Consider the following 25544-nt stretch of genomic DNA (forward strand, 5'->3'; position numbering starts at 1 on the left):
GTCCCTTTGGGCTGGGAGTCTGGAAACCTGCAGTCCTATCTATATTCTACCACTTTCTAGCTCTACACCTCCCTGAGTCTCAGGTACCTCACCTGTATAAGGGTATAAAAGCAACTCTAGCTTGCATCTCTAATTGCATCTCTAACTTCACAAGGTTGTTGGGTTGAAATCCTGTGATATCTAAAGTGTTATTGAAGGTAGGATTTATTTATTGTCTTAATTAATACCTCTAGAAATCAGGCTAAAAGCAAGAGGATACTTACCAGTTTTTGTTTGTTTGTTTGTTTTTTAACTATACAGAAGCATAATTCCTATTGCAGACAGGGCTTTTTCTGTCATCAACTGCTTAGCTAGGAATTTAATTTTGAATAAATAAAATACCTACACCTTTTCTCCTTACACACTGAGTAAATTGCTCTCTTAAGAGTTTTATCAATTTCCAGCCAGCCTCCTATTAGGAAAGGAAAGAACCCTGAGTGGCATTTCATGCCAAAGGATATCATTTTGATTCAGGGCTTGGGGCTGTGTGTGTGTGTGTGTGTGTGTGTGTGTGTGTGTGTGTGTTTTGGGAAAGAAGGAGGAATGGCTTCTCTCTTGGATTTGATTTGGGTGGCTAGGAGAGGGAGGAGTATAGAATGAGATTAGAGGGGGAAAGGATAAGAAGGATGTGCTGAAAACAAAACTGTGTCTCTACAATGTGCCAAGTCCTTTTGTTTGGGAACGATACATGTTCCTTGAGGGCAGGTAATCTGGCTTATTATTATTATTATTTTTGTAGCCCCTTGGCTTAATACACGGTGAAAGTGAAGTTGCTCAGTTGTGTCTGACTCTTTGTGACCTCATGGACTGTAGCCTACCAGGCTTATCAGTCCATGGAATTTTCCAAGCAAGAGTACTGGAGTGGGTTGCCATTTCCTTCTCCAGGGGATCTTCCCAACCCAGGGTTCGAACCCGGGTCTCCCGCATTGCAGGCAGACGCTTTACCATAAAAAAAAAAAAAAAAAAAAAAATTGGAGAATGAAAAAATGAAAGAGAGGTGACTAAGAATTTGGTGGGGGCAGTAGGATAGATACCAGGTCAGACTCTGCCTCTTGAAACAAGACATGCTGACAGAGACGGACCTCAATGTGGACTAGATGAAGTGGTCACTCTTCCTTCCACTTTTTGAGGTTTAAACTCAGGACTATTTGGACCTCAGAGTTCACTAAACATGAGTGAGTGACCAGATGGAGGGAGAATTTAGGGCTGCCCTGGAGCAGTTTTCACCACCTTGAAAGTGGAGAAAAAGAAGGAAGTCACCATGAGAGCACCTGCGTGCCTCACCTCACACTCTGCCGTTGTCTGAGGGGCTGTGAGGCTTGAGCAGGCCATGGAGGGGGCATTGAGGCTGCCCTGAGTTCAGTTCAGACAGGGTTCAGGGATGGCCAAGGTGCCCAAGAGAGGCCTGAAGTCCATTCCTGTGCGTCAAAGAGGAACCCTTGAACAAAACTTTAAGCAGAAGGATGAAACTTTCCAGGTGAAAAGTTCAGGACATTCAAAGAGGGGAGATCTTTGAGGAAATGTCACACCACTGTGTGAATTCTCACTGGGGAATCCTGAAAGGCCTCAGTGCTTTCAACGTCCAAAGGGAGGGTGGTCTTGAGGAAGACAGCAGAGAGTCGGGTATCTGGGGCCAAGGATGCTGGTCACACACAACATTACCCTTCTGACTGTGGTCTGCTCACCGATTAGCCATGTACTGTTCCCCGTGCCCTTCTTTGCAGGTGTTTGCAAGAGCAGGCCCTTGGACCTGGTGTTCATCATCGATAGTTCTCGTAGTGTACGGCCCCTGGAGTTCACCAAAGTGAAAACGTTTGTCTCGAAAATAATCGACACTCTGAACATCGGGCCGGCGGACACACGGGTGGCAGTGGTGAACTACGCCAGCACCGTGAAGATCGAGTTCCATCTCCAGACCCACTCGGATAAGCAGTCCCTGAAACGAGCCGTGGCGCGGATCACGCCCTTGTCTACAGGCACCATGTCAGGCCTGGCCATCCAGACGGCGATGGACGAAGCCTTCACAGTGGAGGCAGGAGCTCGGGGGCCCTCTTCCAACATCCCCAAGGTGGCCATCATCGTGACCGACGGGCGGCCCCAGGACCAGGTGAACGAGGTGGCGGCGCGGGCCCGGGCGTCCGGTATTGAGCTGTACGCTGTGGGCGTGGACCGGGCCGACATGGAGTCCCTCAAGATGATGGCCAGCGAACCCCTGGACGAGCATGTTTTCTATGTGGAGACCTATGGGGTCATTGAGAAACTTTCCTCTAGATTCCAGGAGACCTTTTGTGGTAAGTCTTTGCTTCTAGTTAGAAAAGATGTTATAGTCAGACATCGTGTGTCCGAAGAAAAAGATTTATTCTTTTTTTTTGGTGGAGATTTTATGGAAAACTTAAATATAAGCAACGTTTTTTTTTGGTATGTGATTTTTTTTTTTCCCCTAAACTTAAGCATACTTTGTTGGCTTAGGAATATAGAGCTGCCTTATATATAAGTTGGTTTGCTCATAAAATCTTCCTGTTTGCATTAGAAATGTGAAGTTCTGGAAATATCCAGGGTAAATGATCCTGCTGTTCCCTGATGGGGTCAGAAAAAAATACAAATAAAAAACCAGACACCTCTCTTCTCCCCTCTGGCCACTGCATTTTTTCCAGATATTTTCTTTAGTTTTACCATCTCTAGATTTAACAGAACTCTGCTTGTTTTTTTCTCAGAAGACAGGGACTGCATCTGTCCCTAGAAAGATTGGCTGGCTTCTTGTCCAGCATAACTGTCCATCAGAGTGTATACTTAGAAAATACTCTAGTTTTCAGATTCAGCTCATTCTCTGATTATTCCTTGTGGAGGGACAAGATTAAGAACCAGGGAGACTAGGATTTCAGCTCACTTTTGAGATAGCAAGATGTAGGCTATTTTTTGGTTCTTCATTTTAATGTTTTAAGTTTTTAATTATTCTGCTACTGTCCTCCCTCTCCTTTCTTCCTTTAGGATGGAGTTTAAATCTGAACATGCTGATTTAATTAGAATTTTTAGCATGAATCATCCAAACCCATGAATATGAATCCATTCAAGGCTCAGGTTTATCTTTAATCACTGAGCAAAATTATGAATTTGTGGGACTCGAACTTTTTAATTTTTACTTTTAAATTTATTTTTTGTTTTTCTTTAAAAAATTTCTATCTTCCTTTGTCTCTTTCTATCTATATTCATTTTTTTTAATCATCTGGAGATAATCTTTCAAAACTCTGTAGAATTATCCAAGCAGGTGTGGACAAATTTCTAGTTCAGGTGAATTTTAAAGTGTAGATAACTGTTGCCGTATAATTTATTCTGCATTTGTTTTCTCAATATGTGTTTATTGATCACTGATGATACAAAGATAAGGGTAATTCCTGCCTACCATCAAGCAAAAGTCTAGGGCTGGACCTGAGACAAGCAAGTGAACCAATAATTACAGTTGTCAATTTCAAGGAGACTTTATACATAAATGAAAGTGAAACTCAGTAATCAACAGTTTGTCAGGAAATGGGAGATGAAGTCTCGGTCTGGAGCAAATTCTGACCTCATCTCAGCCAGACCTGGCAGGGGCCCTCTTGTGTTTCCTGCCTTAGGACACTGGGTCTTCTCAAGCTGTCCTTGGCTTTAGTGGCATTAACTCGGCAGTCATTGGTTTCCCAAAAGAAAATAGCTTTCTTTCTCCCAGGAAACCCCCCCTGTATTTGTGGGTGAGAACTTTTCCATGAAGATGCTGTTCTGTGGCAAGGTTGGGCCTCAAAGCTAGCACCTGGGGTTGGGCTTGAAGGACATAAAGTAACAAGTGGTGAGTGGCCACCTTTTCATCCTGGTACAAGAGACCTTCTTGTTCTGGGGGAAAAACGTCCTGTCTTTGGAAAAAAGACTGAGGGGCAGCTGTTGTAGTCAACCGACTGGAAAGATTATTCCATGAAAAGGCCCTTCTTGGAAAAATATTAGCGTTGTCCTGTTGCCAGAACTGTGGGGGCTGGGTGAACTGCCACAGGGGTGCCAGCCTCCTCCTACAGGCCTCCTTGGTTTCTCAGAAATGACCAAATACATGATTCTTTTATCAAAACATGTCACTTGGGAAAAAAGTCTGACATAAAAATGGCTCCAGGAGCAAAAAGATGATGCCATTTAGCTAATGTGTTGTGTTCTTTTTCTTTTACTGATTCGTATATAGCAGATAGGGCTTCCCTGGTGGCACAGATGGTAAAGAACCTGCCTGCAGTGCAGGAAACCTGGGTTTGATCCCTGGTTTGGGAAGGTCCCCTGGAGAAGAGAATGGACACCCACTCCAGTATTCTTGCCTGAAGAATCCCATGGACAGAGGAGCCTGGCGGGCTATAGTCCATGGGGTCGCAAAGAGTCAGACATGACTGAGTGACTAACACTGTCACTTTCTTTTTCACTTTTCATACAACATGTGAGTTTAGACTCCTTGTAGATATGAGAGTCACGTGCAGATACATTTGAGCTCAGGAACCCGTACCATATATTTAAAAGGCAGTTACCTGCATTGCCCTCCACCATTTGCATGTTCAAACATGTATTGCTGCCCAAAGAGTGATTGAGTTCCAGGCCTATGCCTGGGGATGAATTCTGTTTAGACTCACACTATAAAATCCTTGGAAACTGGCTTCTGGTTGCAGTGGGACAACTAGCTTGTAGAACTTTAGGAAGTACAATATTGTTCTCTTCTTGCTGTTGGAGAGCAAAAGTCTTTTTCTCTGTCTAGGTAGATACATTGGATAAAACACTGAATTGCCTGATTCATGTAACTGTTTGGTTTCAGCTCCAAATTCAAAAGTCCCTTTCTCCTTTGAGAAACTCAACCACAAGATCTATGATTTTAAATTAGTAACATTCCTAGTTACTAATTTAAACATTACTAAGGGGCAGAAATAAGCCAGGGGCAGAAAACAAATAGTCAATTTTTAGAGTGAACTAAAGATGGAATACTTTGGCCACCTCATGCGAAGAGCTGACTCATTGGAAAAGACCCTGATGCTGGGAGGGATTAGGGGCAGGAGGAGAAGGGGACGACAGAGGATGAGATGGTTGGATGGCATCACCGACTCGATGGACATGAGTTTGAGTAAACTCTGGGAGTTGGCGATGGACAGGGAGGCCTGGCCTGCTGCGATTCATGGGGTCACAAAGAGTCGGACATGACTGAGCGACTGAACTGAACTGAACTGAAAGATGGAATTGGAGAGGAATGTGCAGAGTGATTTTTTTTTTTTTGACAAGAGAGGAAGTATCTGAAATGCTTCTGATGTGTTGACACTGACTGTTGTAAATTATCTTTGCACAGCTCTGGATCTGTGTGCGTTGGGCACACATCAGTGCCAGCATGTGTGTATCAGTGATGGAGAAGGCAGGCACCACTGTGAATGCAGCCAAGGATATTCCTTGAATGCTGATAAGAAGACATGTTCAGGTGAGGCCTGCTTAAGGGACTGGCTAACAGGGACATATTTGGGGACTCACTCCCCAAGACTTTGGACTGGCCTTTTGCTTTTCTCCTATCTGCCTTGTGGCAGATTTACTGTTATCAACAACTTTCCTTGAAAAGGAACATGAGGAGGAAAGTGAGATAATACCTAAAACAGCCTATTACAGTAGTTATGGCTTATTTTAGAGAGAAGGGTTAGTAGGGGAAAAGGAAAAAACTCTTGGTCTTTTGAGATTTTTGAATTTTTCCTGGATATTATTTAATTTAATACAAGCTACTTTTACCTTTCTGTAACCCTAGGTGCTCATGGAATCTAGAAGTGGAAGAAAACTTAGGGAGGTTCTCACTCATCTGCTGTATGAATACTCACATACTGTCAATGAAGGGTACAAATTAGGTCCATTTTGTTAGATCCTAGAAAATAGTTGTTGAGAGGAAGAAAACTTAAGAGATCATTTAACTCAACCTGATCATTTTATAGAAAATGAAATTGAGATCCATCCCCACTGCCCCAAGAAGGGAGAAGACTTACCCATGTCATAGGGTCTGTCAGTGAAAGAACCAAGATCAGGAAGCGAGTTCCAACCCTCCCATCCAGTAGGCATCCTCTTGTGTCAGACTGACCCATTTCATTAGCATTGTGTGTGTGTGTGTATGTACATGTGTGTATGTGTGCGTGATGTGTCTGGTATGGCCCATAGTTATTTGCTTAGCATGTTTTCCATGTGTTGACATTTGTCCCTGGTCGTCTTTTGATAGCTATTGATAAGTGTGCTCTTAACACTCATGGCTGTGAACACATCTGTGTGAATGACAGAACTGGCTCTTATCATTGTGAGTGCTATGAAGGTTACACCTTAAATGAAGACAGGAAAACGTGTTCAGGTAAGTTGGGGCAGGGGCTTTACTATTGCCTCTCTGTCTACCTACCTCCCCAAGCCAGTGTTGGGGAGGTCATCTCAACGGGGAACTTGATATCTTTTTGTCTGTTGTCATCTTATGATGCCATCCCATTTCTTATGAGAAAAGTTAAAAATGGCAGTATGTTGTCTTATGACTTACTTGTGTGAGTGTGTTGTTCATTTCTGTCTCTGTCCCCAGCCTTAATTGTCCTCTCCAGATGCTGAAGACAATTTAGTTAAAATCAAATAACATCCCATCAGACACTTGTTACTTAAAAAAAGAAAAGCAGTAACTCTGCAGCGGAGAGACCTGGCAGACGCCACTTCCACTAAGTCATCAGAGTTGATGTCACTGGCAGTGACACAGTGACATCATGCTTCTCCTGTCGTCACGTGGCACACAGTGACATCATGCTTCTTCTGTCATCACGTGACACACAGTGATGTCATACTTCTTCTGTTGTCATGTTCTCAGGGCACAACAGCACTTCTGTGGTTTTCTTGCTAAAAGTTTAGGATCATGAGGAAACCTCAGACAAACCCAAACTGAGAGACATTCCAAAATGAGAGACATTCCATGAACTAATTTTTCAGTAATTTTCAAAAGTGTCACAGTCATGAAAGACAAAGAAAGACTGAGGAAATATCCCAGATTGGAGGAAACTCAGGAGATGTGACAGCTTAAAGCAGTGTTTGAGCCTGGATTGGATCCTGGGCCACAAAAAGGGCATTCATGGTAGAAACACTGGCAGACTTTGAATAAGGTCTTTGGTTAGTTAAGGGCATTGTATCATGGTTAGTTTCCTGGTTTTGGTCATTACACTGTGCTTGTATAGGATGTTTACATTTGGGGAAATGGGATGAAGTGTAGGATTTTTCAAAATGAAAAGTTCACAAAGATAAACAATAGTTTAAAAATATCATGTCAGTATAAGTGTACAAAAGTGCAGTTTGGGTCTTGAGTTCTGATGCTGTTCTGAGTCAGTTGATCTCTTTTGGACTTGGTTTCCTCATTTATTACAGGAGAGGACTGAGCTACAGTTTCTTCAAATGCGGATTCTGTGTCTTTCTGAATCTAGTATAATTAGTTTTACAACTGTTGGAATCCCTCTCATTCAGCATAAATACAGCAAATCTAAAAGGAATGGTTTAGAAAGTATTTGTGAGATACTTAGATGATAAAAGCTCAGTATAGGGGACTTCCCTGGCAGTCCAGTGGTTAAGACCCCATGCTTCCAATGCAGTGGCTGTGGGTTCAATCCCTGGTCAGAAAGCTAAGACCCCATATGCCACAAGGTGAGGCCAGACAAAGAAACAAACAAACAAACAAAAAAAGAAAAGACCAACAATATAAACTCGGCATAGATTATGAAAAGGAGTAGGGGAAGATAGAAGACTAAGTATTGTGTGTGTATCAGTTTGTTTTACTCAGCTAATTTCTAGTAAGAGTAAATATTACTGATGGCTTTGAGTGGTTTCTAGTAAATTCTCCTTTTTTGCATTGCTAGCTGCAAATAAGAAGATTTCTACATATGGGTAATAAAAGACCTCTCCACATTTAATTTCTTTTCTTCTGGACTTCCGCTTGGCAGCTCAAGATCAGTGTGCTTTGGGCACGCATGGCTGTCAGCACATTTGTGTGAATGACAGAGCTGGGTCCCACCACTGTGAGTGCTACGAGGGTTACACTCTGAATGAAGATAAAAAGACGTGTTCAGGTAAGGTCCGCTCAGTAAATTCTTTCATACGGGATCCTTTCTACTGCTGTGAAACCAACTTTCAATTCACCAGGAGAGAGATTCTTAAAGGTAAGGTAAGCAATTGGATTTCAGACATTCTACCATGCTTACAGACCAAGGCACACACTGCTAGGGGGGCAGTTTGCTCACTAGGTTTTGCAAACATAGCTCACTTCAGAAAATTACTGGTAATGGGCAGGGAGTGGGGGAATATAAGAAAAGCTAATTGGATGTACGGTCCAGGAAAATTTTATATCTCTGAAAAGCAAATAGGAAACTTTGGAGGAAGTCTGTGGGACAGTAACTATTTGGTGTGATAGGCTGAACTGATCTTTTTCCAATTAAAACTAGGCCTGGAACTTTTCTGTAGTGTTCGACTTAAAGCTGGATCATTTTTAGTAAAGGAGACTTTGTAAATGACTGAATTAGACCCACACAGATCTTCCAGTAAGTTTGAAGCAAGTCCTTCCCTGACAGTTTCTAGATGATCAATCTTGGGTGAATCTGAGGCTTATGACTTGGTGAGGGAGCCCGTGCCAGAACTGCTAATCCTCATTAATTTGATTTAAACTCACTGGGAGAACAGAGTGGCATTTATAATGTAAAAGCAGTCCTCTGAGAAATTCCTAGCTCTCAAGGTGCTGTTTAATTTTGGCATATTCAGTATTTTTTTTTTTTTTTTTAGATTTTATGTATACTCTCCTCTTCCTTGAGGAGGTGTAATATGTGACCTTTTCAAGAGAGATTAAAGGACGTGGCACATCTTGAATTTGCCCTTTAAAAAAAAAATGAGATCAGTAAAACAGCACTGAGCCCCTATTTTGTTCCCAGGACTGTGCTTAGTCGTGTGGGCATGTAAGGAAGCAGCAACTTCTGCCTCTGAGTTAGGACAGGTGGGGTGCAAACCGAAAAAGCATCATTTTTTTTTTTTTTTTAAAAACATTGGAGGATAATGGCTTTACAATGTTGTGTTAGTTTCTGTTGTACGACAATGTGAATTGGCCATAAGGATACATATATCACCTCCCTCTTGAGCCTCCATCCCACCCCTTTAAGTCATCACAGAGCACTGATCTGGGCTCCCTGTATTATACAGCAACTCCCCACTAGCTATGTTTTACACATGGTGGTGTATATATGCCAATGCTATGGTTTTGATTACTCCCGAACCAGTACCTTAAGAAAGCAGTGACTGGTAGCGAGAGTCCATAACTAAGGAGAGGCTGGGGGTGGCTGGAGGGCCGGGACTGGAGGAGTGGAGGGGGCACGGGCAAGGGGAGGGGCTTGTGTCAATTTGTTGAGGTGGGTGGGACTAGGTCACAAGGTGGGACTAATTCCCCCGGGGTGGAGAGGATTCAAGGCTGCTCTTCTCAAACCGTTTGTATCCCTGTTGATACTCGTAAGTGGGTCCTTTAAACTGAAGACCTGCGAAAAGGAAACAAAGTGCATTTACATGTAAACTAACAGATATTATGGAATAAAATGAACCACTTTATTAAAAAGAAGAAATCAAAGGAGATTTTCACTAAGACAGACTTCAGTTAAGGCAGCACTTCCAGGTAACGGTTCACCCACATTTTTCAGTGTCTGCTGGATGCCATGCGCTGTTCCAGGCATTTTAGCGACAGCCACACATTTACTGCTCACAGCAAATTTACTCATAGCAACTGAGTAACTTGCTGGTGGTCACTTGCTAGTGAGTAGCAGAGCCAGGATTTGAACCCAGGCACTTGATCTGATGGTTCGGACATTCTCAAACACTGAGCTACACTGTCTCATGGTGCAAAGCACATGGACAACAAAAGGAGATAGAAAAAGAAAGATGCGATGGTGGGAAATAAGTATTTATATATTTTACAGCAATAATGGATGCCATGCTAAAACTGGGGTACACAACATGGGGCAGATCCCCTCTACTGGCCTGCCTTCCCCTCACTGGGCAGTGGGAAAGCTAGTAAATTAACCGTGGGGCCCCAGATCAGGGGCTGGGGGCTGGAGGCATGTCCGCTTGTTATCTCTGGAGTCGCTGCTAAGCTGGGCTGAGGGGAAAAAGAAATGCTCTGCTAGTAGGCATTTTACTGGAAACATCTGAATTGTAGTAGTGAAGGGAATATCAGTGTGAAAGTTGGAAAGACATTGTGGTTAGATTATCTAGGGCCTTGTGTGCCATGAAAAGCTCTTTTCTAGGCAGTAGTGAGCTACAGATGAATGTAAAGAGAGTGAAAAAGCTGACTTAAAACTCGACATTCAAAAAGCTTAGATGATGGCATCTGGACCCATCACTTTATGGAAAATAGATAAGGAAACAATGGAAACAGTGATAAAATATGCAGACTTTAAGAAAATCAACCCCAAATATACATTGGAAGGATTGATGCTGAGGCTGAAGCTCCAATACTTTGGCCACCTGATGCAAAGAACTGACTCATTGGAAAAGACCCTGATGCCGGGAAAGACTCAAGGCTGGAGGAAAAGGGGACGACAGAGGATGAGATGGTTGGATAGCATCACTGATTCAGTGGACATGAGTTTGAGCAAGCTTTGGGAGATGGTGAAGAACAGGAAAGCCTGGCATGCTGCAGTCCATGGGGTTGCAAAGAGTCAGACACAGCTGAGTGACTGAACAACAATAGTGAGCCATGGAAAGTTTGGAAGCATGGAATGACACTTAAGAGGAGATTTAGAGAGGAACAAACAGTGTGACTCCTATAATGGCCGAGAAGGACCTATGTCCCCCAGGAAGACTTTGCTCCTTGTAATGTATTTGTGACAGATAAAAAATACATTCTTGTCCAACCATACACATCATCAGCACCATCATCGTTATTATTTTTCTCTCTCTGTGTGTGCATGAGCTCGCAGGTCATTATTTTCTGTACCACTTTAAGCATCAAAGACAGGCCCTTGGTCAGTACAATCTTTTTTTGTGCAGCATCAAATTTAACTCCGTGTGTGAGTAGGTCCCTAGTAATTTATTTTTGGTAATGGTGAAGATGATCCATATATAGCTGGAGAGCTTGGAGGTGTTAGGGAAAGGCCAGAGGTAAGTTCTGCAATAGAATTAAGATGCAGTGCAGCCCTCCAGGACTGTGGACAGTGAAAAAAAGAGAGGCAGAACCCAAAATATTTGCAATAAATAGCAGGGAAGGGCTGTGGGGGAGGAATCAGGAAGAGGCTCCCTTCTTCTGAAACATGGGAGACTGATGACTGAAGGATTCATATGTGCCCAAGTTGGGACCAAACCAAAGCTTCTTCCAGAAATCGGTGTCGTTTCCGATGGTAATTTGTGAATATTCTCTCTCCTGCCCCAACCCTGGCCAGTTCTTAACCAGTGTGCCCTGGGCTCTCATGGTTGCCAACACATCTGTGTGTATGACGGCAATGCCTCTTATCACTGCGACTGTGACACTGGCTACACCTTGAATGAAGACAAGAAGACATGTTCAGGTAACGATGGTCCCTTTAAGCCTCATCCATGCGCTTGGACAGGAGTGAGCTTTCCTGTCTTCAAGTCTGAAGGACAGTTTTGAGTCTTGCCTCTTACCATCGGAATCCTCCAGTGGTTTCCAAATGTCTTCAGGATGGAATGTTTCTATTTTTCCACCAGGCGTCCTTCCCACCATTGGTTTTTAAAGGCACCTCCACCCTGTTCTCCATAGTGAACATTTTCATTTCTTAACAAAGACACAGTATCACAAGGAGATGGTCTTTATCTCTACATTCTTGGCTTCTCCCTACATCGTGTTAAAACATTTTAACTTTGTATCATGGAGAATTTCTGATCATCAAAGCATTGAGAACAGTAGAATTCTCATGTAACCATCACCTAGCTTTGACGATTGTAAACTTTTCCTCAACATCTCTGTTTCTTCTTTGACACATCCCATAGTATCTTCTCCTCTTTCTGTGGCTCTTACTTCCTTTTATCTCCTAGAAGATGCATGTAGCTTAAGTCTTAAAAGTAGAAGTATTGAATCGTCGATTTCCCGATTTCCTATGATTTCTGATTAGCTGTAACATTCTGTGTACTGTCATTGCCTCCAGCCATTGAAGAAGCGCGAAGACTCATCTCCACAGAAGATGCTTGTGCGTGTGAAGCCACACTGGCATTCCAGGATAAGGTCAACTCATATCTGCAGAGACTGAACTCGAAACATATCCTTTTTGGAAGGATTTCTGCTTCTGCTTGAAGCCAACCTAGGTCTTACAATGGACATTTGAGGACATTTCACAGGATAAGGGCCTTATTCATTAAGTTTTAAGATGAACAGTAGAAATACACAGGCTTAATTTTTTAAGAGTTCTTTTTAAATATTTTAGGAGACTGTTACACCCATTTTTATTTGCATGTGAAAGTGGTGTAATTATTTTTCTAGTGCTTTTCCACAGCAGTATAAGCTCCTAATTAAGCTCTATTTAACCAGGGCTATCATCCTGATTCCTTAATAGGACTTTCTTACTCAGACAAGTCAGCTGATGAATGGAGTGTGATAACTTTGTTTAGCCAGGTGGTCAAAGAGCAGGTTTCAAAATGTAACACGGTACCACCTCAGAAACTTTCAAAAGCAGTTCTTTAGCCAAAGGAGTTATTCAGGAAGAGTACTTTTTCTTAGCCCAGCTGAAGTTAACAACACTGTTCCCAGGGATCTTCGAGGAGTATTCAAACTGCGATAGTTACCGAAAGAGTGTGCTTGCTGCTCAAAAGTCAGCAAACAGGCCAGGTTGGTGGAAAGTAAAGTTTGCTTTATTTCAGATGCCGGCATATGGGGGTGGTCAGGGCTGAGAGTTTTTATAGACAGCGGGTGGAGGACTACATGCAGAAACAGAACAGTCATCTTCAGATTGGTCCTCAGTGGTTTGACCAGCATCATCTTGGTTGTTTTAGGTGTGCTTAATCTTCTCTTCCGAGGTTCATTTGTTCTTCTCTTTGTGGCCAGTTCTCTGAATTGCCTACAGTCTGGTCATTAGGTAGCTAACTTCTTCCACCTAGTATTTTAGTATTGATGAGACAGTTCACAGGATATGGCTCAGAATATTATCTATAGCTCTTGAGAAAAAACTGAAGGTCCCTGACTATGCGTAATGACTATATTATTTAGTCTTTGTTTGTTTCCAAATTTCTCACTTCTCTGGTTAAGCTTATTCTTTGAGTAAAGTTTTCCACAGACAAAAGGCAGGCAGAGGACATGGTAAGGGGGCAAGGACCTTAGGGTTCAAGCTCTTGTTTCAGTAGGAGCTTACCTCGGAGCTTGCAGAGACATTCAAGGGATATGAGGGGACACAAAACATTTTAAAGGAATGTTTCCAAATCCTTCACTTCCTTAAATTGATCTGCTTACAATGCAACTTGGGGTCAGTTGGCAGTCTCTTTTCCCATCTCTCATTTCAGTGCCACCAATCTCCTAACTTTACATAAGAAAGGGATATCTCTAGCCTCCAACTAATAAAAATAAATGGGAAAAAAAATAAAAAAAAATAAAGAGAAGGAAACATTTATTGAAAAAAAAAAAAAAAAAAAAAGAAAGGGATATCTCTTGCTTACCCTGAATTTTAATAAGGTGAATTTCTTGGAAAGGTAAAATCTCCAGAGAGCCAAATAAAAGGACAATTCTTTTTTTAAGTTATTTATTTTTGGCCATGCTGGGTCTTTGTTGCTGCGCACAGGCTCTCTAGTTGCATTGAGAGGGGGCTATTCTTCTTTGTGGTGCACAGGCATCTCGTTGCGGTGTCATCTCTTGTTGGGGAGCCTGGGCTTTAGGGTGCACAGGCTTCAGTAGTTGTGGCTGGGGGGATCTAGAGTGCGGGCTCGGTAGTTGTGGTGGGTAGGCTTAGTTGCTCTGCGGCATGTGGAATCTTCCCAGGCTGGGGATCAAAACCCATGTCCCCTGCATTGGTGGTGGATTCTCAACCACTGTACCAGCAGGGAAGTCCCTCAACAGTTTTTTAAATTAAGGTTTCATAAACACATCTCTCCCGATTTATTTCATTAAGAGATACCTTTCTAATTAAAATTTACCTTTTATTTTTTTTAATGATTTTATCTCAAAATTTGTGATTGAGTTCTTGTTTGGATCAACTGTGTGCCCATCATAGTTGTAATGATAACTCAACCAAGGTGATTAAAAAGAATTAGAGCCTTTGGTCAAAGAAAATTAATTCAAAGGTAATCTAGATGTAAACGTGTATGTGCTTGTTGTCTGTATGAAGTTTACGTCAGAAACTGTAAGAGAGTGATCAAGAACAGATTTTCAAGATTCAAGTAGAATAAAATTCTGTGGAAGCAGCAGAAAGGAAATACAAATTTAAGGAGATATTTTATTTTAGAAGAACAATAGTAATAATTCAGTATGTTATTAATATAGGATACATTTAAAAGACTGGTTTAAATTTTATTTTAAAGCATCAATACTTATAATACAGCAAAATTGCATACTTTGTTACATAAAAGTTATGAAAATTTTCATATAATTTAAATATGCACAAGGTATTACTTGTCAAAATTATTTTAGGGGACATATGAACAAAAATGCTTGAAGACCGCCACTTTATATCCTGCTCTCTAAAGGACAGAATATCTGAGTTTTAGACAGATTAGATTTTTGGTGAGAAAATTTCACTCTTTCTGTTCCAATGAGAACTTACATTTTTCTTTTACCTTGTACTGAAGTGTCTGAAAGTGTGTTTACATTTTCTAATGTTTAAAAATATGTGGTTTTGGCCTTAACAACTAGTCACTTGATGACATTTTGGAGAAGTTGCAAGCAAATGAATATGGACAAGTACATCGTTAAACTACTCAAATGTTTTACCTGGAAATAACGAGCATTTGGTGCAGTAAATACTTGACCATACTCGAGTGTTCCTGCTAGAAATCTGCCATTACAAATGCTTGAATGCTACTGGATCTTCTGGTGAACCAGTATCATTTTTCTAAGGACAGAAATGTCCCTGATTAAGTGCAAATTTTAGTGTCTTTAAGCTATGACTGTGAAATAGTTGGTAGAAAATAGAAGGAAAGGTTTCATAATTTTTTTACTTCTTTACTAATTGAGCCATTTAATTTTTAAATGTTTGTATTAGTAAGATAATCATACTTAAAATGGAAACTTTTGATCTATTTTTTTTTCTTGATATAGTATAAACCAGTCTTGTTACTTTACAGTGTAACTTGTAGAGGGTATTTACACATAAAAGTTCATATAATTAAATTGAGATGAATATAGTTTAGAACTATATCGCTAACTTTTTTTGTTTTTTCTCATTTTTGCCAGGGTATTGTTGAAGCTGTGATCAGGGGATTGTAATACATATATCTAAATATAGTTAACACAGATTAAGTGAGTTGTTACATGCCATTTTTAATTCATTCTGATGTTAGAAAGAGACACACAACTACAGACTTTAGTTGTGAGTTAAATGTTAAACTATTTACCAAGAACAAAAAATTCTAAATTTACTTGTTTTACTTTAGAATTCAATCAATAAAATTATATATTTATAAATATTGCTATAACAACATAACCTAATGTTTTTGAAAATGTTCATGATAAGCCTGTTTTTTCCACTTACATATTTGATAAAATTTTTTTTTCAGCTTTAACGCTTATAACTTTTAGAAGAAAGTAGTTCTTTAAAATATAGATGATTCATTCTTTTTTGGTTTATGTTGTCTTTACTATAATAAAAACATCAATATCTATATATTATTGTCATGATTTTTTTTGACTTATATCAACTTTGTCTGTTCATGTATTTTCTTAAATTAAGCTGAATTACAATTATTTTGAAAATGAAACATTTTCTTGTCAATGAAACAATGTCAGTCAAAATAGTGTTATGACTCATCCTATAATTTAATCTCATGCTCTCAAAGTTAAAATTTTAAGTTCAGGTTAAATAGAAAGGCTTTGTTCAAGAATATTGTGGGAGAGGGAATAAAACAGAATTACATAAATTCAGATTAAATAATGATGAAGGTACATTAAAATAAACACCTGAAAAGAAACCCAGAAACAATTAAAAACAACTAAACTGTCAAGGGAAGAAATGAAAAACAAACACATCAAAGGCAATAAATATTATATGAAACATAATTTCTCAACATTTTTGAAAGGACCATACAGCAAGTGCTATCTTCCAAACTTCTTTGAGCACACAATCAGTTATATTAATATATCACAAAGAAATGGTATTACGGGGGAATAAATGAGAGCTCATGTACAAGGACTATGGAAAGGTATTTAGAGACAAATTTTTAAGGATGTGACCATCAGTAGCTTCAACTAAACATGCCTTAAACTTAACCAGTTGATTAGAATTCCCCCGGCTTAGAAAACGGATTTTTGTTTCCTGAGTCCAGTATAGGGAGCCTGTGATCAGGTGCCAGAAAACATATAGGGATATTATCTGGTGCTGAAAAAGATAACACATACATTTGAAAACAAGTATGTTTTATCCAAATATATTAAGTTTAGTAAGGATTTCTCAGGGAGACCTGTTTTGTGCATTTGGCGGGCACAATTGGCCAAAAGGAACATCACAGGATATATAAAAATGGCCTTGGAAGCAGACAGGAATGTTGGAATGGAAAAAGCATATTGGCTTGCTTAAAGTGTGGGCACCAAAGGAAAACAATTTAAGACTGAAAGAAGATCTGATTTTAGCTCCAGTTTAGATCTGACAGGAAAGGTACTAGGATTTATTGTCAATTTCCCAGTATGCTGAGTGAGACAACAGACTCAGGTCAAAGGATCTGAACATTATTTGCTGGGGATGGGGAAAGAATTCAGGTGGGGAAATTAGATAAATTGGAAGGACTGCTGCTGAAGCTCCAATACTTTGGCCACCTGGTGTGAAGAACTGACTCACTGGAAAAGATCCTGATGCTGGGAAAGACTGGAGGCAGGAGAAGGGGATGACAGAGGATGAGATGGCTGGATGGCATCCTGACTTGATGGACATGAGTTTGAGCAAGCTCTGGGAGTTGGTGATGGACAGGGAAGCCTGGTGTGCTGCAGTCCATGGGGTCGCAGAGACTCGGACATGACTGAGTGACTGAACTGAACTGAAAGTACAGTGTGTGTGTGCTCAGTTGGGGCCCACTTTGCAACCCCATGGACTGTAGCCCACTAGGTTCCTCTGTCCATGGAGTTTTGTTCCAGGCAAGAATACTGAAGCAGGTTGCCATTTGCTACTCCAGGGTATCTTCCCAATGGAGGGACTGAACTGAGCCTCTTGCATCTTCTTCACTGGCAGGCGGATTCTTTAGCACTGGGCTACCTGGAAGCCGCAAAGTATAAAGTACACACTAGATTATACAAATCAGCAGTGGTTTCTGCATATATGGTAAAAGGTAAAACCAGAGATAAAAAATAGGTAAGACTAAGTAATTCCATGGCAGTTTCTGCCCTATGTCTAAAATTGTGGTGGTTCTGTAACTCTTCAAACGTTCAGAAAGGACAAGAATTGAAGAAAGAAATAGGGTAGAAAAAGAATACAGAACAGTTGACCCTTAGCAAGAAAATAACAACACCTCAATTACTTAAAAATGGGAGGCTATGACTCAATGGTGATTATATGCTCTAACAGCCAAAGCTCACACAAATTCTTTTTTTTTAATTGAAGTATAGCAATTCACAGTGTTGTGTTAGTGTCAAGTGTACACATATTATTTTTATCAGTAGCTTCAGGCTGCAATTACAGCTTAAATGGGCTTCCCTAGTGGCTCTGACGGTAAAGAATTCGTCTGCAATGCGGGAGACCTGCGTTTGATCCCCGAGTTGGGAAGATCCCCTGGAGAGGGGAAAAGTTACCCACTCCAGTATTCTTATTTGGAGAATTCCATGGAAAGAGGAGCCTGGCAGGCTACAGTCCATGGGGTCGCAAACCGCTTAAATGAGTTGTTTTAAAGTTCTAAAGTTAATTACAAACAGAATTAACAAAATCTCTCCTACCCTGAAATTGCTCCAGGGGTCTCCAAACCCCAAAGGCACAAAGGAAGGTTTGCAAGGACTGAAAAAATTTGTCGGTACCTTCGTTTGACCAACGGGGGCCAGCCTACCAAATCCTGTAAAGTACTTTTCGTTTCCACAATGTTGGGACTTTGGGGCTTACACAACACCCCATCCTTACGACCTCATTTGAATGGGCGCCCTTACTGGGCTGGTACAGAAACCTCGGTCGAGTTCCACCGCGACCGTCCGAGGTCGTGGCCGGTCCTCAGAGCCCGTCCGGACCGAGGACACCTGAGGCTACGAGGCAGGGAACTGACAGTCGCGGCGCCGGCTGGGTCCCTGGGCAGGAAAGCCCAGAAGCAAATCCACCAGCTCCAACCCGGGTTTGGGCCCGCGACAACAGCTCTACCAGCAACCCCGACGTCCGCGCAGGCGTACGACGCCCGGTGATGCTAGGGCGACGCCGGAAGTGTCCCTTCGGCGCCCCGGATGCGACTGGGAGGCGGCGGTTGCCAGGGCGACGAGAGCTTCCAAGAGCCGCTGGTACTCGCGATCTGCAGCTTAGAAGAAGTTTCCCGTGGCGGGCTTTGACTGCTGGGGTCGTCCTCTCGGGGTTTTCAGGATGTTCTTTTACTTGAGCAAGAAAGTGAGTTTCCCAGGGTTCTCCCTCGCTCCTCCTCCGGTTTCTCAATCTGCAGGCGATTCCGGCATTCTGCCCGAGAGGCTATGCGTAGTGATCCAGGCTTCGCCATCCCTTCTTCCACCTTCCGGCGCGGTCCAGCCTCGGACTTCCTCTTGCGGGTCCCTGAGCCCACACAGTCCTTGGCGGAGGCAGCTCCTCTCTCGTAAGATTTTCCCATTCCTGCCCCTGGTTAAGTCCTTTGGCGGAGGCCCGCAGGGCAGATCACTGTGTGCGTCCCTATCTTTCCCTACTTCACCTGTTGCTTATCAGATGATTTAAACTCTTTGGATCATTACGGGCCGCTGTGCAGTAGAAAAGTAATAAAAAGGTAGGCAAAGTGTGTGTGGAAAGGGAATAAGGATTGGAGGTAGAGATTTATACCTCCGTTGCCTCCCCTGCCTTTTAAAAATCCATCAGGTCACCCTCATTGGTGTTTTTTTTTTTTTTTTTTTCCTAGTCACTGCCCTTCTTCTGTGGGCAGTTTTTTGTCTCTTTCCCAAATCTGCCCCGGGCAGTTCAAGGGACTATAATCATTTTCGTAACGGTTCACATTTCTGCAAGACCGTTTCTTCTGCTGCCTTCATCTCCCGTAGACTCACTACCAACCCCTTCGTGAAAAGTTGTGAGTGGCTGTAGTTGCTTTTCAGGTTGCTGTGCCCAATAACGTGAAGCTGAAATGTGTATCTTGGAACAAGGACCAAGGATTCATAGCATGTGGTGGTGACGATGGATTACTGAAAGTTTTGAAATTGGAGACACAGACAGGTAAATGAATGCAAGCCCAGATATTTGAACATAAGCGAAAATCATTTGTTCAGAGAGATTTGCTTATGGTGTTTGTCAGTATGCAATTCTGAATTCTTTCAAAAGGAAAAAAAACTCCAACATTTTGGGGTGTTCTAGAATATTTTTGTAAGGAAGTTCAGAAAATATCGAATGTAAACTTCAGGTGGCTTTTGCTGAAATTATCGATGGCAAATGAAAATGAATGAAGAATGAGAACTAAGTCATTACATTGTCTTGTGCTATGTGTGTTGATTGTGCTGTATTATTAAGAGTCTAATAAAAATGACGTGAATCACCTTTTCAGTAAGGTCACAAAAACGTCACATTTTGGCAGCTTATTTACAGGCCTGTGTTGTCCTTTCTGCTTTTCAGATATGTTAGTAATTATGCACCTAGTTCTCAAGAACAGAACATGGGATTTAAAAAAGTTGTTTTATTAAGAAGTCTCTTGTGTTTTACAGCTTGATTTCTCTTTTTCTAGTTCTGTGGAATCATAGCACACAGTTTCACATTTCTTTGTTATCTAGTGTTGCTCTAGGTTGGAGAGCTAGATAATCCCTGATCCAAATAGGAGATCTGGATAAGGAGATTGGAATCAGAACCTTGGCACAGCTGTAAGACTTCTGAATGTATTTCAGCAAGTTTCTGAACATCTTTGATTTTAGTCCAGTCTTTTGTAAAATAAGGAGTTGAACTAAGTAACATTTTGGATTTCTTACCAGCATTGCTTCTCAAGCTTTATCAGATATAGGAATCACCTGCAGAGGTTGTTAAAATGGATTTTTGGACTTAGTCCCAGAGTAGAACTGGAATAGGGTCTGAGAATTTGCATTTGTAGTGATACTGGTGTTGCTGGTTCTCAGACCACACTTTGAGTAACACTGTTTTACAGCTTTGAAGTGATAGTTGTAAATATTATTGAGCACTAGAAAGTGCTCAATCTGTATCTGGGGTGTTTAAACTTCACTGTCTAATTTGACCTCACAGTAATCTTTCGAGGTAGATATTTCAGATGAGACAACTGAGGGTGCTGATCAATGAATAACCTGCCCAAGGCCACATGGGAAATAAGCGACACAGCTGAGATTTTAATAAAAGGAATAGAAAAGAATTTTTCTTCAGCCAAATGGAGAACTGTAGCTGGGGAGGCAGCCTCTCAGATGATTCTGAGAAACTATTCCAAAGAAGATGGTTTTTAGCATGGTTTTATCTGTTGTCCGAACAAAGAATCTCAAACATAACAGGGAGGGTGCATTCTTTTCAGGAATTTATTTGCTTCCTATGCAGTGAGTCAGTGTGACTTTGGCTCCTGGGAGGGGAGCCTCATGGTTGAAGGAGTACTAGCATTGATGTCCCAGGAAGGGCGACATGGATCTCTGTCTTTAGAGTGGATATTCTTTACTTCTGGACAATGCATACTTTTCTTTGATGGTTAAAGCGGATATACAAGATATGTTTGATAGCCTAAAAAACAGACTGTTCTAGTTAGCATGAAGTTTAAGTTAAATAATATATAAACCATTTTGACTTTCCCATACCGCAGTATGTGAAAATTTCTTCTGTCAAAACTAAGTTTGTCTCAATTTCAAGCCTCATTTTTAATGGCGTAAGTAAAGAGAGAATAGTTATTTTGATGTGCTAGATTAATTATATGAAATAAAAAGCAAATTTGGAAGGTAGAGACTTATGTACCAATTTGAATTTGTCTTCTGTTGCTTAGTGATTTAATCTCTCAATGCTTTAGCTTTCTTAACTGTCTTAAAGGAAAATAACTTTTGTCTCTGTTACATTTCTCAAATACTTATAAGTATATGCACATATGTGCGTGTACCTATACATATTTTTATTTTGCCTAAAATATGTAGGAAGTTTTAGTTACATTAATAAATGGATTTATTATGCTTAATATTGAAGGCTTGTCAAGAAAAATTATTTCTTTTCCTTTTTTACACTTCTGATGAAATGTGGTTAGAATATTCTTTGAAATGTGTGAGAAAGATGAAAAATAGATTCTTGAATGATTGGAATATGGAGTTAATTATTTGTTTTAAAATTTAATAATGGGTATAAATCATGTTGAAAGAGAGAAATATGAGAAATATGGCTGGATGAGTCTTAAAAGATCAATTTATTGTATCACAACTATTATTGTTAAATACGATAGTAATAAAGTTACTATTACTCCAGTAATCATCACCAGATATTGATTGCTGAGTACATTTGAAGCACTGTGATATGCTAAAGATGTGGCTTTGTGAGTGCCATTTTGGTGTTTAGCTACAGGATAGTTAAATTATTATCATTCTTCCATATAGTATAACAGTCCTCTACATCAGTAAAATACCTACTATAGCAGTATTTTAATGGCTGTTTAGTATTCCATTTTGTTGATATATATAATGGTTTATGTATCCAGTTCCAGTGTTGGATATTTAGATGTATCCACATAAATTGTTTCCAACAGTATCTTCATATCTAAAGATATTTGTTAAAGATGTTTCTTTGCATGAACCTTTAATTACTTTCTAGTATACAGTTCTAGAGGTGGAATTTACTGGATCAAAGTTGATGTAGATTTATAAAGGTCATTCATATGTTTAGCCAGTTTACCTTCTAGAAAGCTTGCATTGCTTTGCATTCCCTGTAATGGTATTCCCAGTTTTCACTCTCTTACTTTAGAAGGAAAGGAACTATTAGAACTGATAGAACCAGTGTTTGCCCCCAGCTTTTTACCTCAGGTTAAGATGGGGAGGTGGGTAGTCTTTTCTCACAGACTACCTTCCACAGGTTTTGCTGGAGCCCACCTCCTCTCACCTTTTCAGGGCCCTTATTCTTTTTTATTCTCTCTCTCTCTCTCCTTTGAGTATCAGTCTGCTTTCTCCCTCTTTTCTCTCCCTTGCCAGCCAGTTTCATGTTACAAATCTAATAGGCAGCTTTTTTTTTTTTTGTCCTTATGCACATTTGACTGGTTCTTGAACTGTTAATTTTTTCAAGACAAAAAGAGAATTGCAATGTTTTAAATTATTGTTATATTTATACATATTGCTATCCCCTCCTTTATTTACTTATACATTCTTAGTCTCTTTTGCCAGATTCTCCTCTAACTGTTGGAATTCCTGAGAACTTGCTTCTGGGCTCTTTTCATTTTACATTCTCTTTAGACTTATTCTTTCATTCCCATGGCTTTAAATGCCCTCTGTGGAATGACGATCCCTAAATATATCTCTCCAGCCCAGTTCTGATTTATCAGACTTGGACATCTCCTCAAGAATCTTTCCACAGGCATCTCATACTGAACTCTTGACCTTCTCCTGTATATCTTCTCTCACTTGTCTCTGTTTCAGTAAATATCTTAAATTTCACCCATTTGCTCAAGCTGGAAGCCCACTTCTTTCCCCCTTCACATCACCTTCATCAACAGCCCTATGCTTCTGTCTCCAGAGTATCGAATCCATCCGTCCCCTCTGTCCCCTTCCACTGCTCTAGTCCCAGCCACTATCATCTCTCACCTCGACTGGCTGAGAATCAGCTTCATGGTTTCTTGCCTCTTTCTCATGTGATCTAAAAAAAAAAAACCCAAAAAGAGCCAGGTCATGTCGTTTCCTTTCTAACGATCTTTAAAGGGACGCCAGCCTGGGCCAGAGTTGCTTGTGGTGGAATTTGAGGAGAAGGGCCCTGACTGGAGATGGCATCTCTTGCTTTTCCTGCTACTGCTGCAGAGGGCGCAGTCTACTCATCTTCATGAGAGGAAATATTGCCGGAAAGCAGGCATTTGGGTGAGAGAAGAAGTGTTCCAAGACCATCCAAACCACCTGTATAGCCGTCTGCACAGCCCTTCAGAAACTGCAGGCAGTGGGAGTATCAGCTTTTTCATGTGCCCATGCAGTGAGACTGACACGTGAAGCTTCCTGCCTTTGTTAATCCAGACCAACTCCATACCTAAAGAACGTGCTGTGAATCCAGGCTCCAGAAACAGCAGGTCAGGGACCCATAGCTGCACCCATGGATGTGTGCATAGTCGCTTGCAGCCAGTCATGCGGAGAAGCCAGGCAGCTGAGTGATCCTGCCCGGGAGTCTGTAGAGCCTATAGCAGCTCCTTCTCGGAATCCCACCATCTCTTCGGGCGTTGCAAAAACGTCTTCTTCACATTTCGATCCTGCTTGTCAAACACACTGTGCCCTGCTTGTCAAACTCACTGTGCAACACGTAACGCGAATTTCTCTTGCAGTTGGGCTGCTGACCACTTTTATGAATGCAAAATGCAAAAACTGATGTTTATGAACGTCAGCCGGGTTTTCCCAAGATGAAAGTGCTCAGAGACTTACTGGGCTCGGTTCCTGGTGTTCTGAGCAGGGTTTTCTGTTTTCCTCTGTTCTCTCTCTCATTCTCAGTGACTTTATTACCATTAATCTTTGTAAATCCTTTGGATCTTTTGAGCTTGTGGGAGATACTTTGGATGGTTGGAATTGCTGATTTCATTCCGAAATTTCCCTTCATGGGTTTCATATGCCTTCTTTTATTGATGCCTCCTTTCATCATGCTTTTCAAATCCAAGGGTTATTGATGCTTTGAGAAGAATTCTGTCAGTATTACCAGATGCTTGTTCCCATGCCAGTTTGGTTTGTTTATTGGCTGTGGGGAGTTTAGTAATGTAACTCAGTGGAGTCTTGAAATCTTGGTGGCTATACTTGACCTCACTGAAAACTTTTGAATTTTTTTCTTTTGGATATCTGAGCTTTCAGATAGATTTGCGAATATTTTCTGCATAATAAAGTTCTGGAGTTACTGCTAGCAAAAGACAGTGTTCAGATGTGGAAGCTGTTTGTTCACTGTGTAAAGGAGAATTTAAAAAACTTGTTCTCGTGTGTCAGAATATGTTTTGTGAAGAGTCTGCACTTGATGGTTTAACAAATAGAAAACATGCGTGCTATGCAGAATTTTGAATTCAGACCATGTAAGCCAATGGAAGGATGGAACTACTTCATCAAACTTTCAAATGTGTTGGGTCCTACAAACCCTTAGAATCATGTATCACTAATTTTACTTGATTGTAGTGACTGTGACTATATGTATTAGAATGGATTTTCAGTCCTTTAAGTTAAGAAATATGTTTTTATGAAATGTTTTTAGAACTAGAATAAGGCTTAAGTGGGTAGTACATTTTTAAAGAGATTCAACCGGTGAGAGAACCCACTATTAAAAAAACAAGGTTCAACCTAATGTCTACGTCAACAACATTTATTCTATCCTAATTGTTTGAGAGATGATTGTGAAGTTATATATGTGTATTCTTCTTCATGTTACCAAGACAGTTAGAACTGTCTAGATAGTTAGAACCAATGGTTTTAGAGGAACTCAGATATTTTTTCCCTCTGAGATTGTTTTCAGAATAAAGAATATATTTCATAGTAATTTTAAGATACATGTTATCTGAAAGTAGAATTTTCTTCAGCATCAACTTATAAAAATTCCCACTCTTACAAATTCTTTTTCATAAATTAGTATTTTCATACTAATCAATAGATTTTCATAAATTAGTATTTTTAAATGAATGTTTCAAATGGGGTATTTTACATGTGACTGTCAGATTTTCTGGGAGAAGGAAATGGCAACCTACTCCAGTCCTCTTGCCTGGAAAATTCCATGGATGGAGGAGCCTGGTTGGCTACAGTCCATGGGGTTGCCAAGAGTCAGACATGACTGAGCAGCTTCACTTTCTTTCTTTGTATAGTTCCTTTTGGAGGAGGAAATGGCAGCCCACTCCAGTGTTCTTGCCTGGAGAATCCCATGGATGGAGGAGCCTGGTGGGCTACACTCTATGGGGTTGCAAAGAGTCGGACACGACTAAGCAACTAACACACACACACACACACACACACACACACACACACGTCACATTTTCTAAGTGAAGATTCATTTTACTGAGAAGACATTTTATATTACTATATTCTTCTCTGTACTATGATTAGT

At 40.8% G+C, this 25544-nt stretch overlaps 2 protein-coding genes and 1 pseudogene across 4 annotated transcripts in view; all 3 read left to right on the plus strand.

Moving 5' to 3' along the window:
* Positions 1–1678: 1678 nt before the first annotated feature.
* On the plus strand, positions 1679–15854 carry MATN3 (matrilin 3). The gene is made up of 7 exons (XM_020898295.2): positions 1679–2330; positions 5372–5497; positions 6272–6397; positions 8007–8132; positions 11475–11600; positions 12198–12308; positions 14889–15854. Exons 1-7 carry the CDS (start codon positions 1679–1681, stop codon positions 14942–14944), a joined length of 1323 nt encoding a protein of 440 aa, XP_020753954.2. The 3' UTR covers positions 14945–15854.
* Positions 15855–18609: 2755 nt separating this feature from the next.
* Positions 18610–25544, plus strand: part of WDR35 (WD repeat domain 35) — a 53037-nt gene continuing 46102 nt past the window's right edge. For 2 of the 3 annotated variants that reach the window (XM_070451353.1, XM_020898296.2), the window contains exons 1-2: positions 18610–18752; positions 19436–19553. In XM_070451353.1, the coding sequence (XP_070307454.1) occupies positions 18729–18752; positions 19436–19553 (142 nt within the window). In that variant the 5' untranslated portion in view covers positions 18610–18728. Of the gene's footprint in view, positions 18753–18840; positions 19117–19435; positions 19554–25544 lie in introns of those variants that run through there. The other variant, XM_070451359.1, reaches the window with a different exon arrangement.
* LOC110140041 (E3 ubiquitin-protein ligase RNFT1 pseudogene) lies at positions 19562–24612 on the plus strand (annotated as a pseudogene).

The sequence above is a fragment of the Odocoileus virginianus genome, chromosome 2 (assembly GCF_023699985.2).
Source record: "Odocoileus virginianus isolate 20LAN1187 ecotype Illinois chromosome 2, Ovbor_1.2, whole genome shotgun sequence".
NCBI classification, from domain to species: Eukaryota; Metazoa; Chordata; class Mammalia; order Artiodactyla; family Cervidae; genus Odocoileus; species Odocoileus virginianus.

What these genes read in the sequence shown, in the direction of transcription:
- MATN3 (XM_020898295.2), top strand. Translation starts at nt 1,679, where the DNA reads ATGCTGGTCACACACAACATTACCCTTCTGACTGTGGTCTGCTCACCG. An exon ending in AGATAAAAAGACGTGTTCAG is followed by an intron (nt 8,133 to 11,474) that starts GTAAGGTCCGCT and finishes AACCCTGGCCAG; the next exon opens with TTCTTAACCAGTGTGCCCTG. An exon ending in AGACAAGAAGACATGTTCAG is followed by an intron (nt 11,601 to 12,197) that starts GTAACGATGGTC and finishes CATTGCCTCCAG; the next exon opens with CCATTGAAGAAGCGCGAAGA.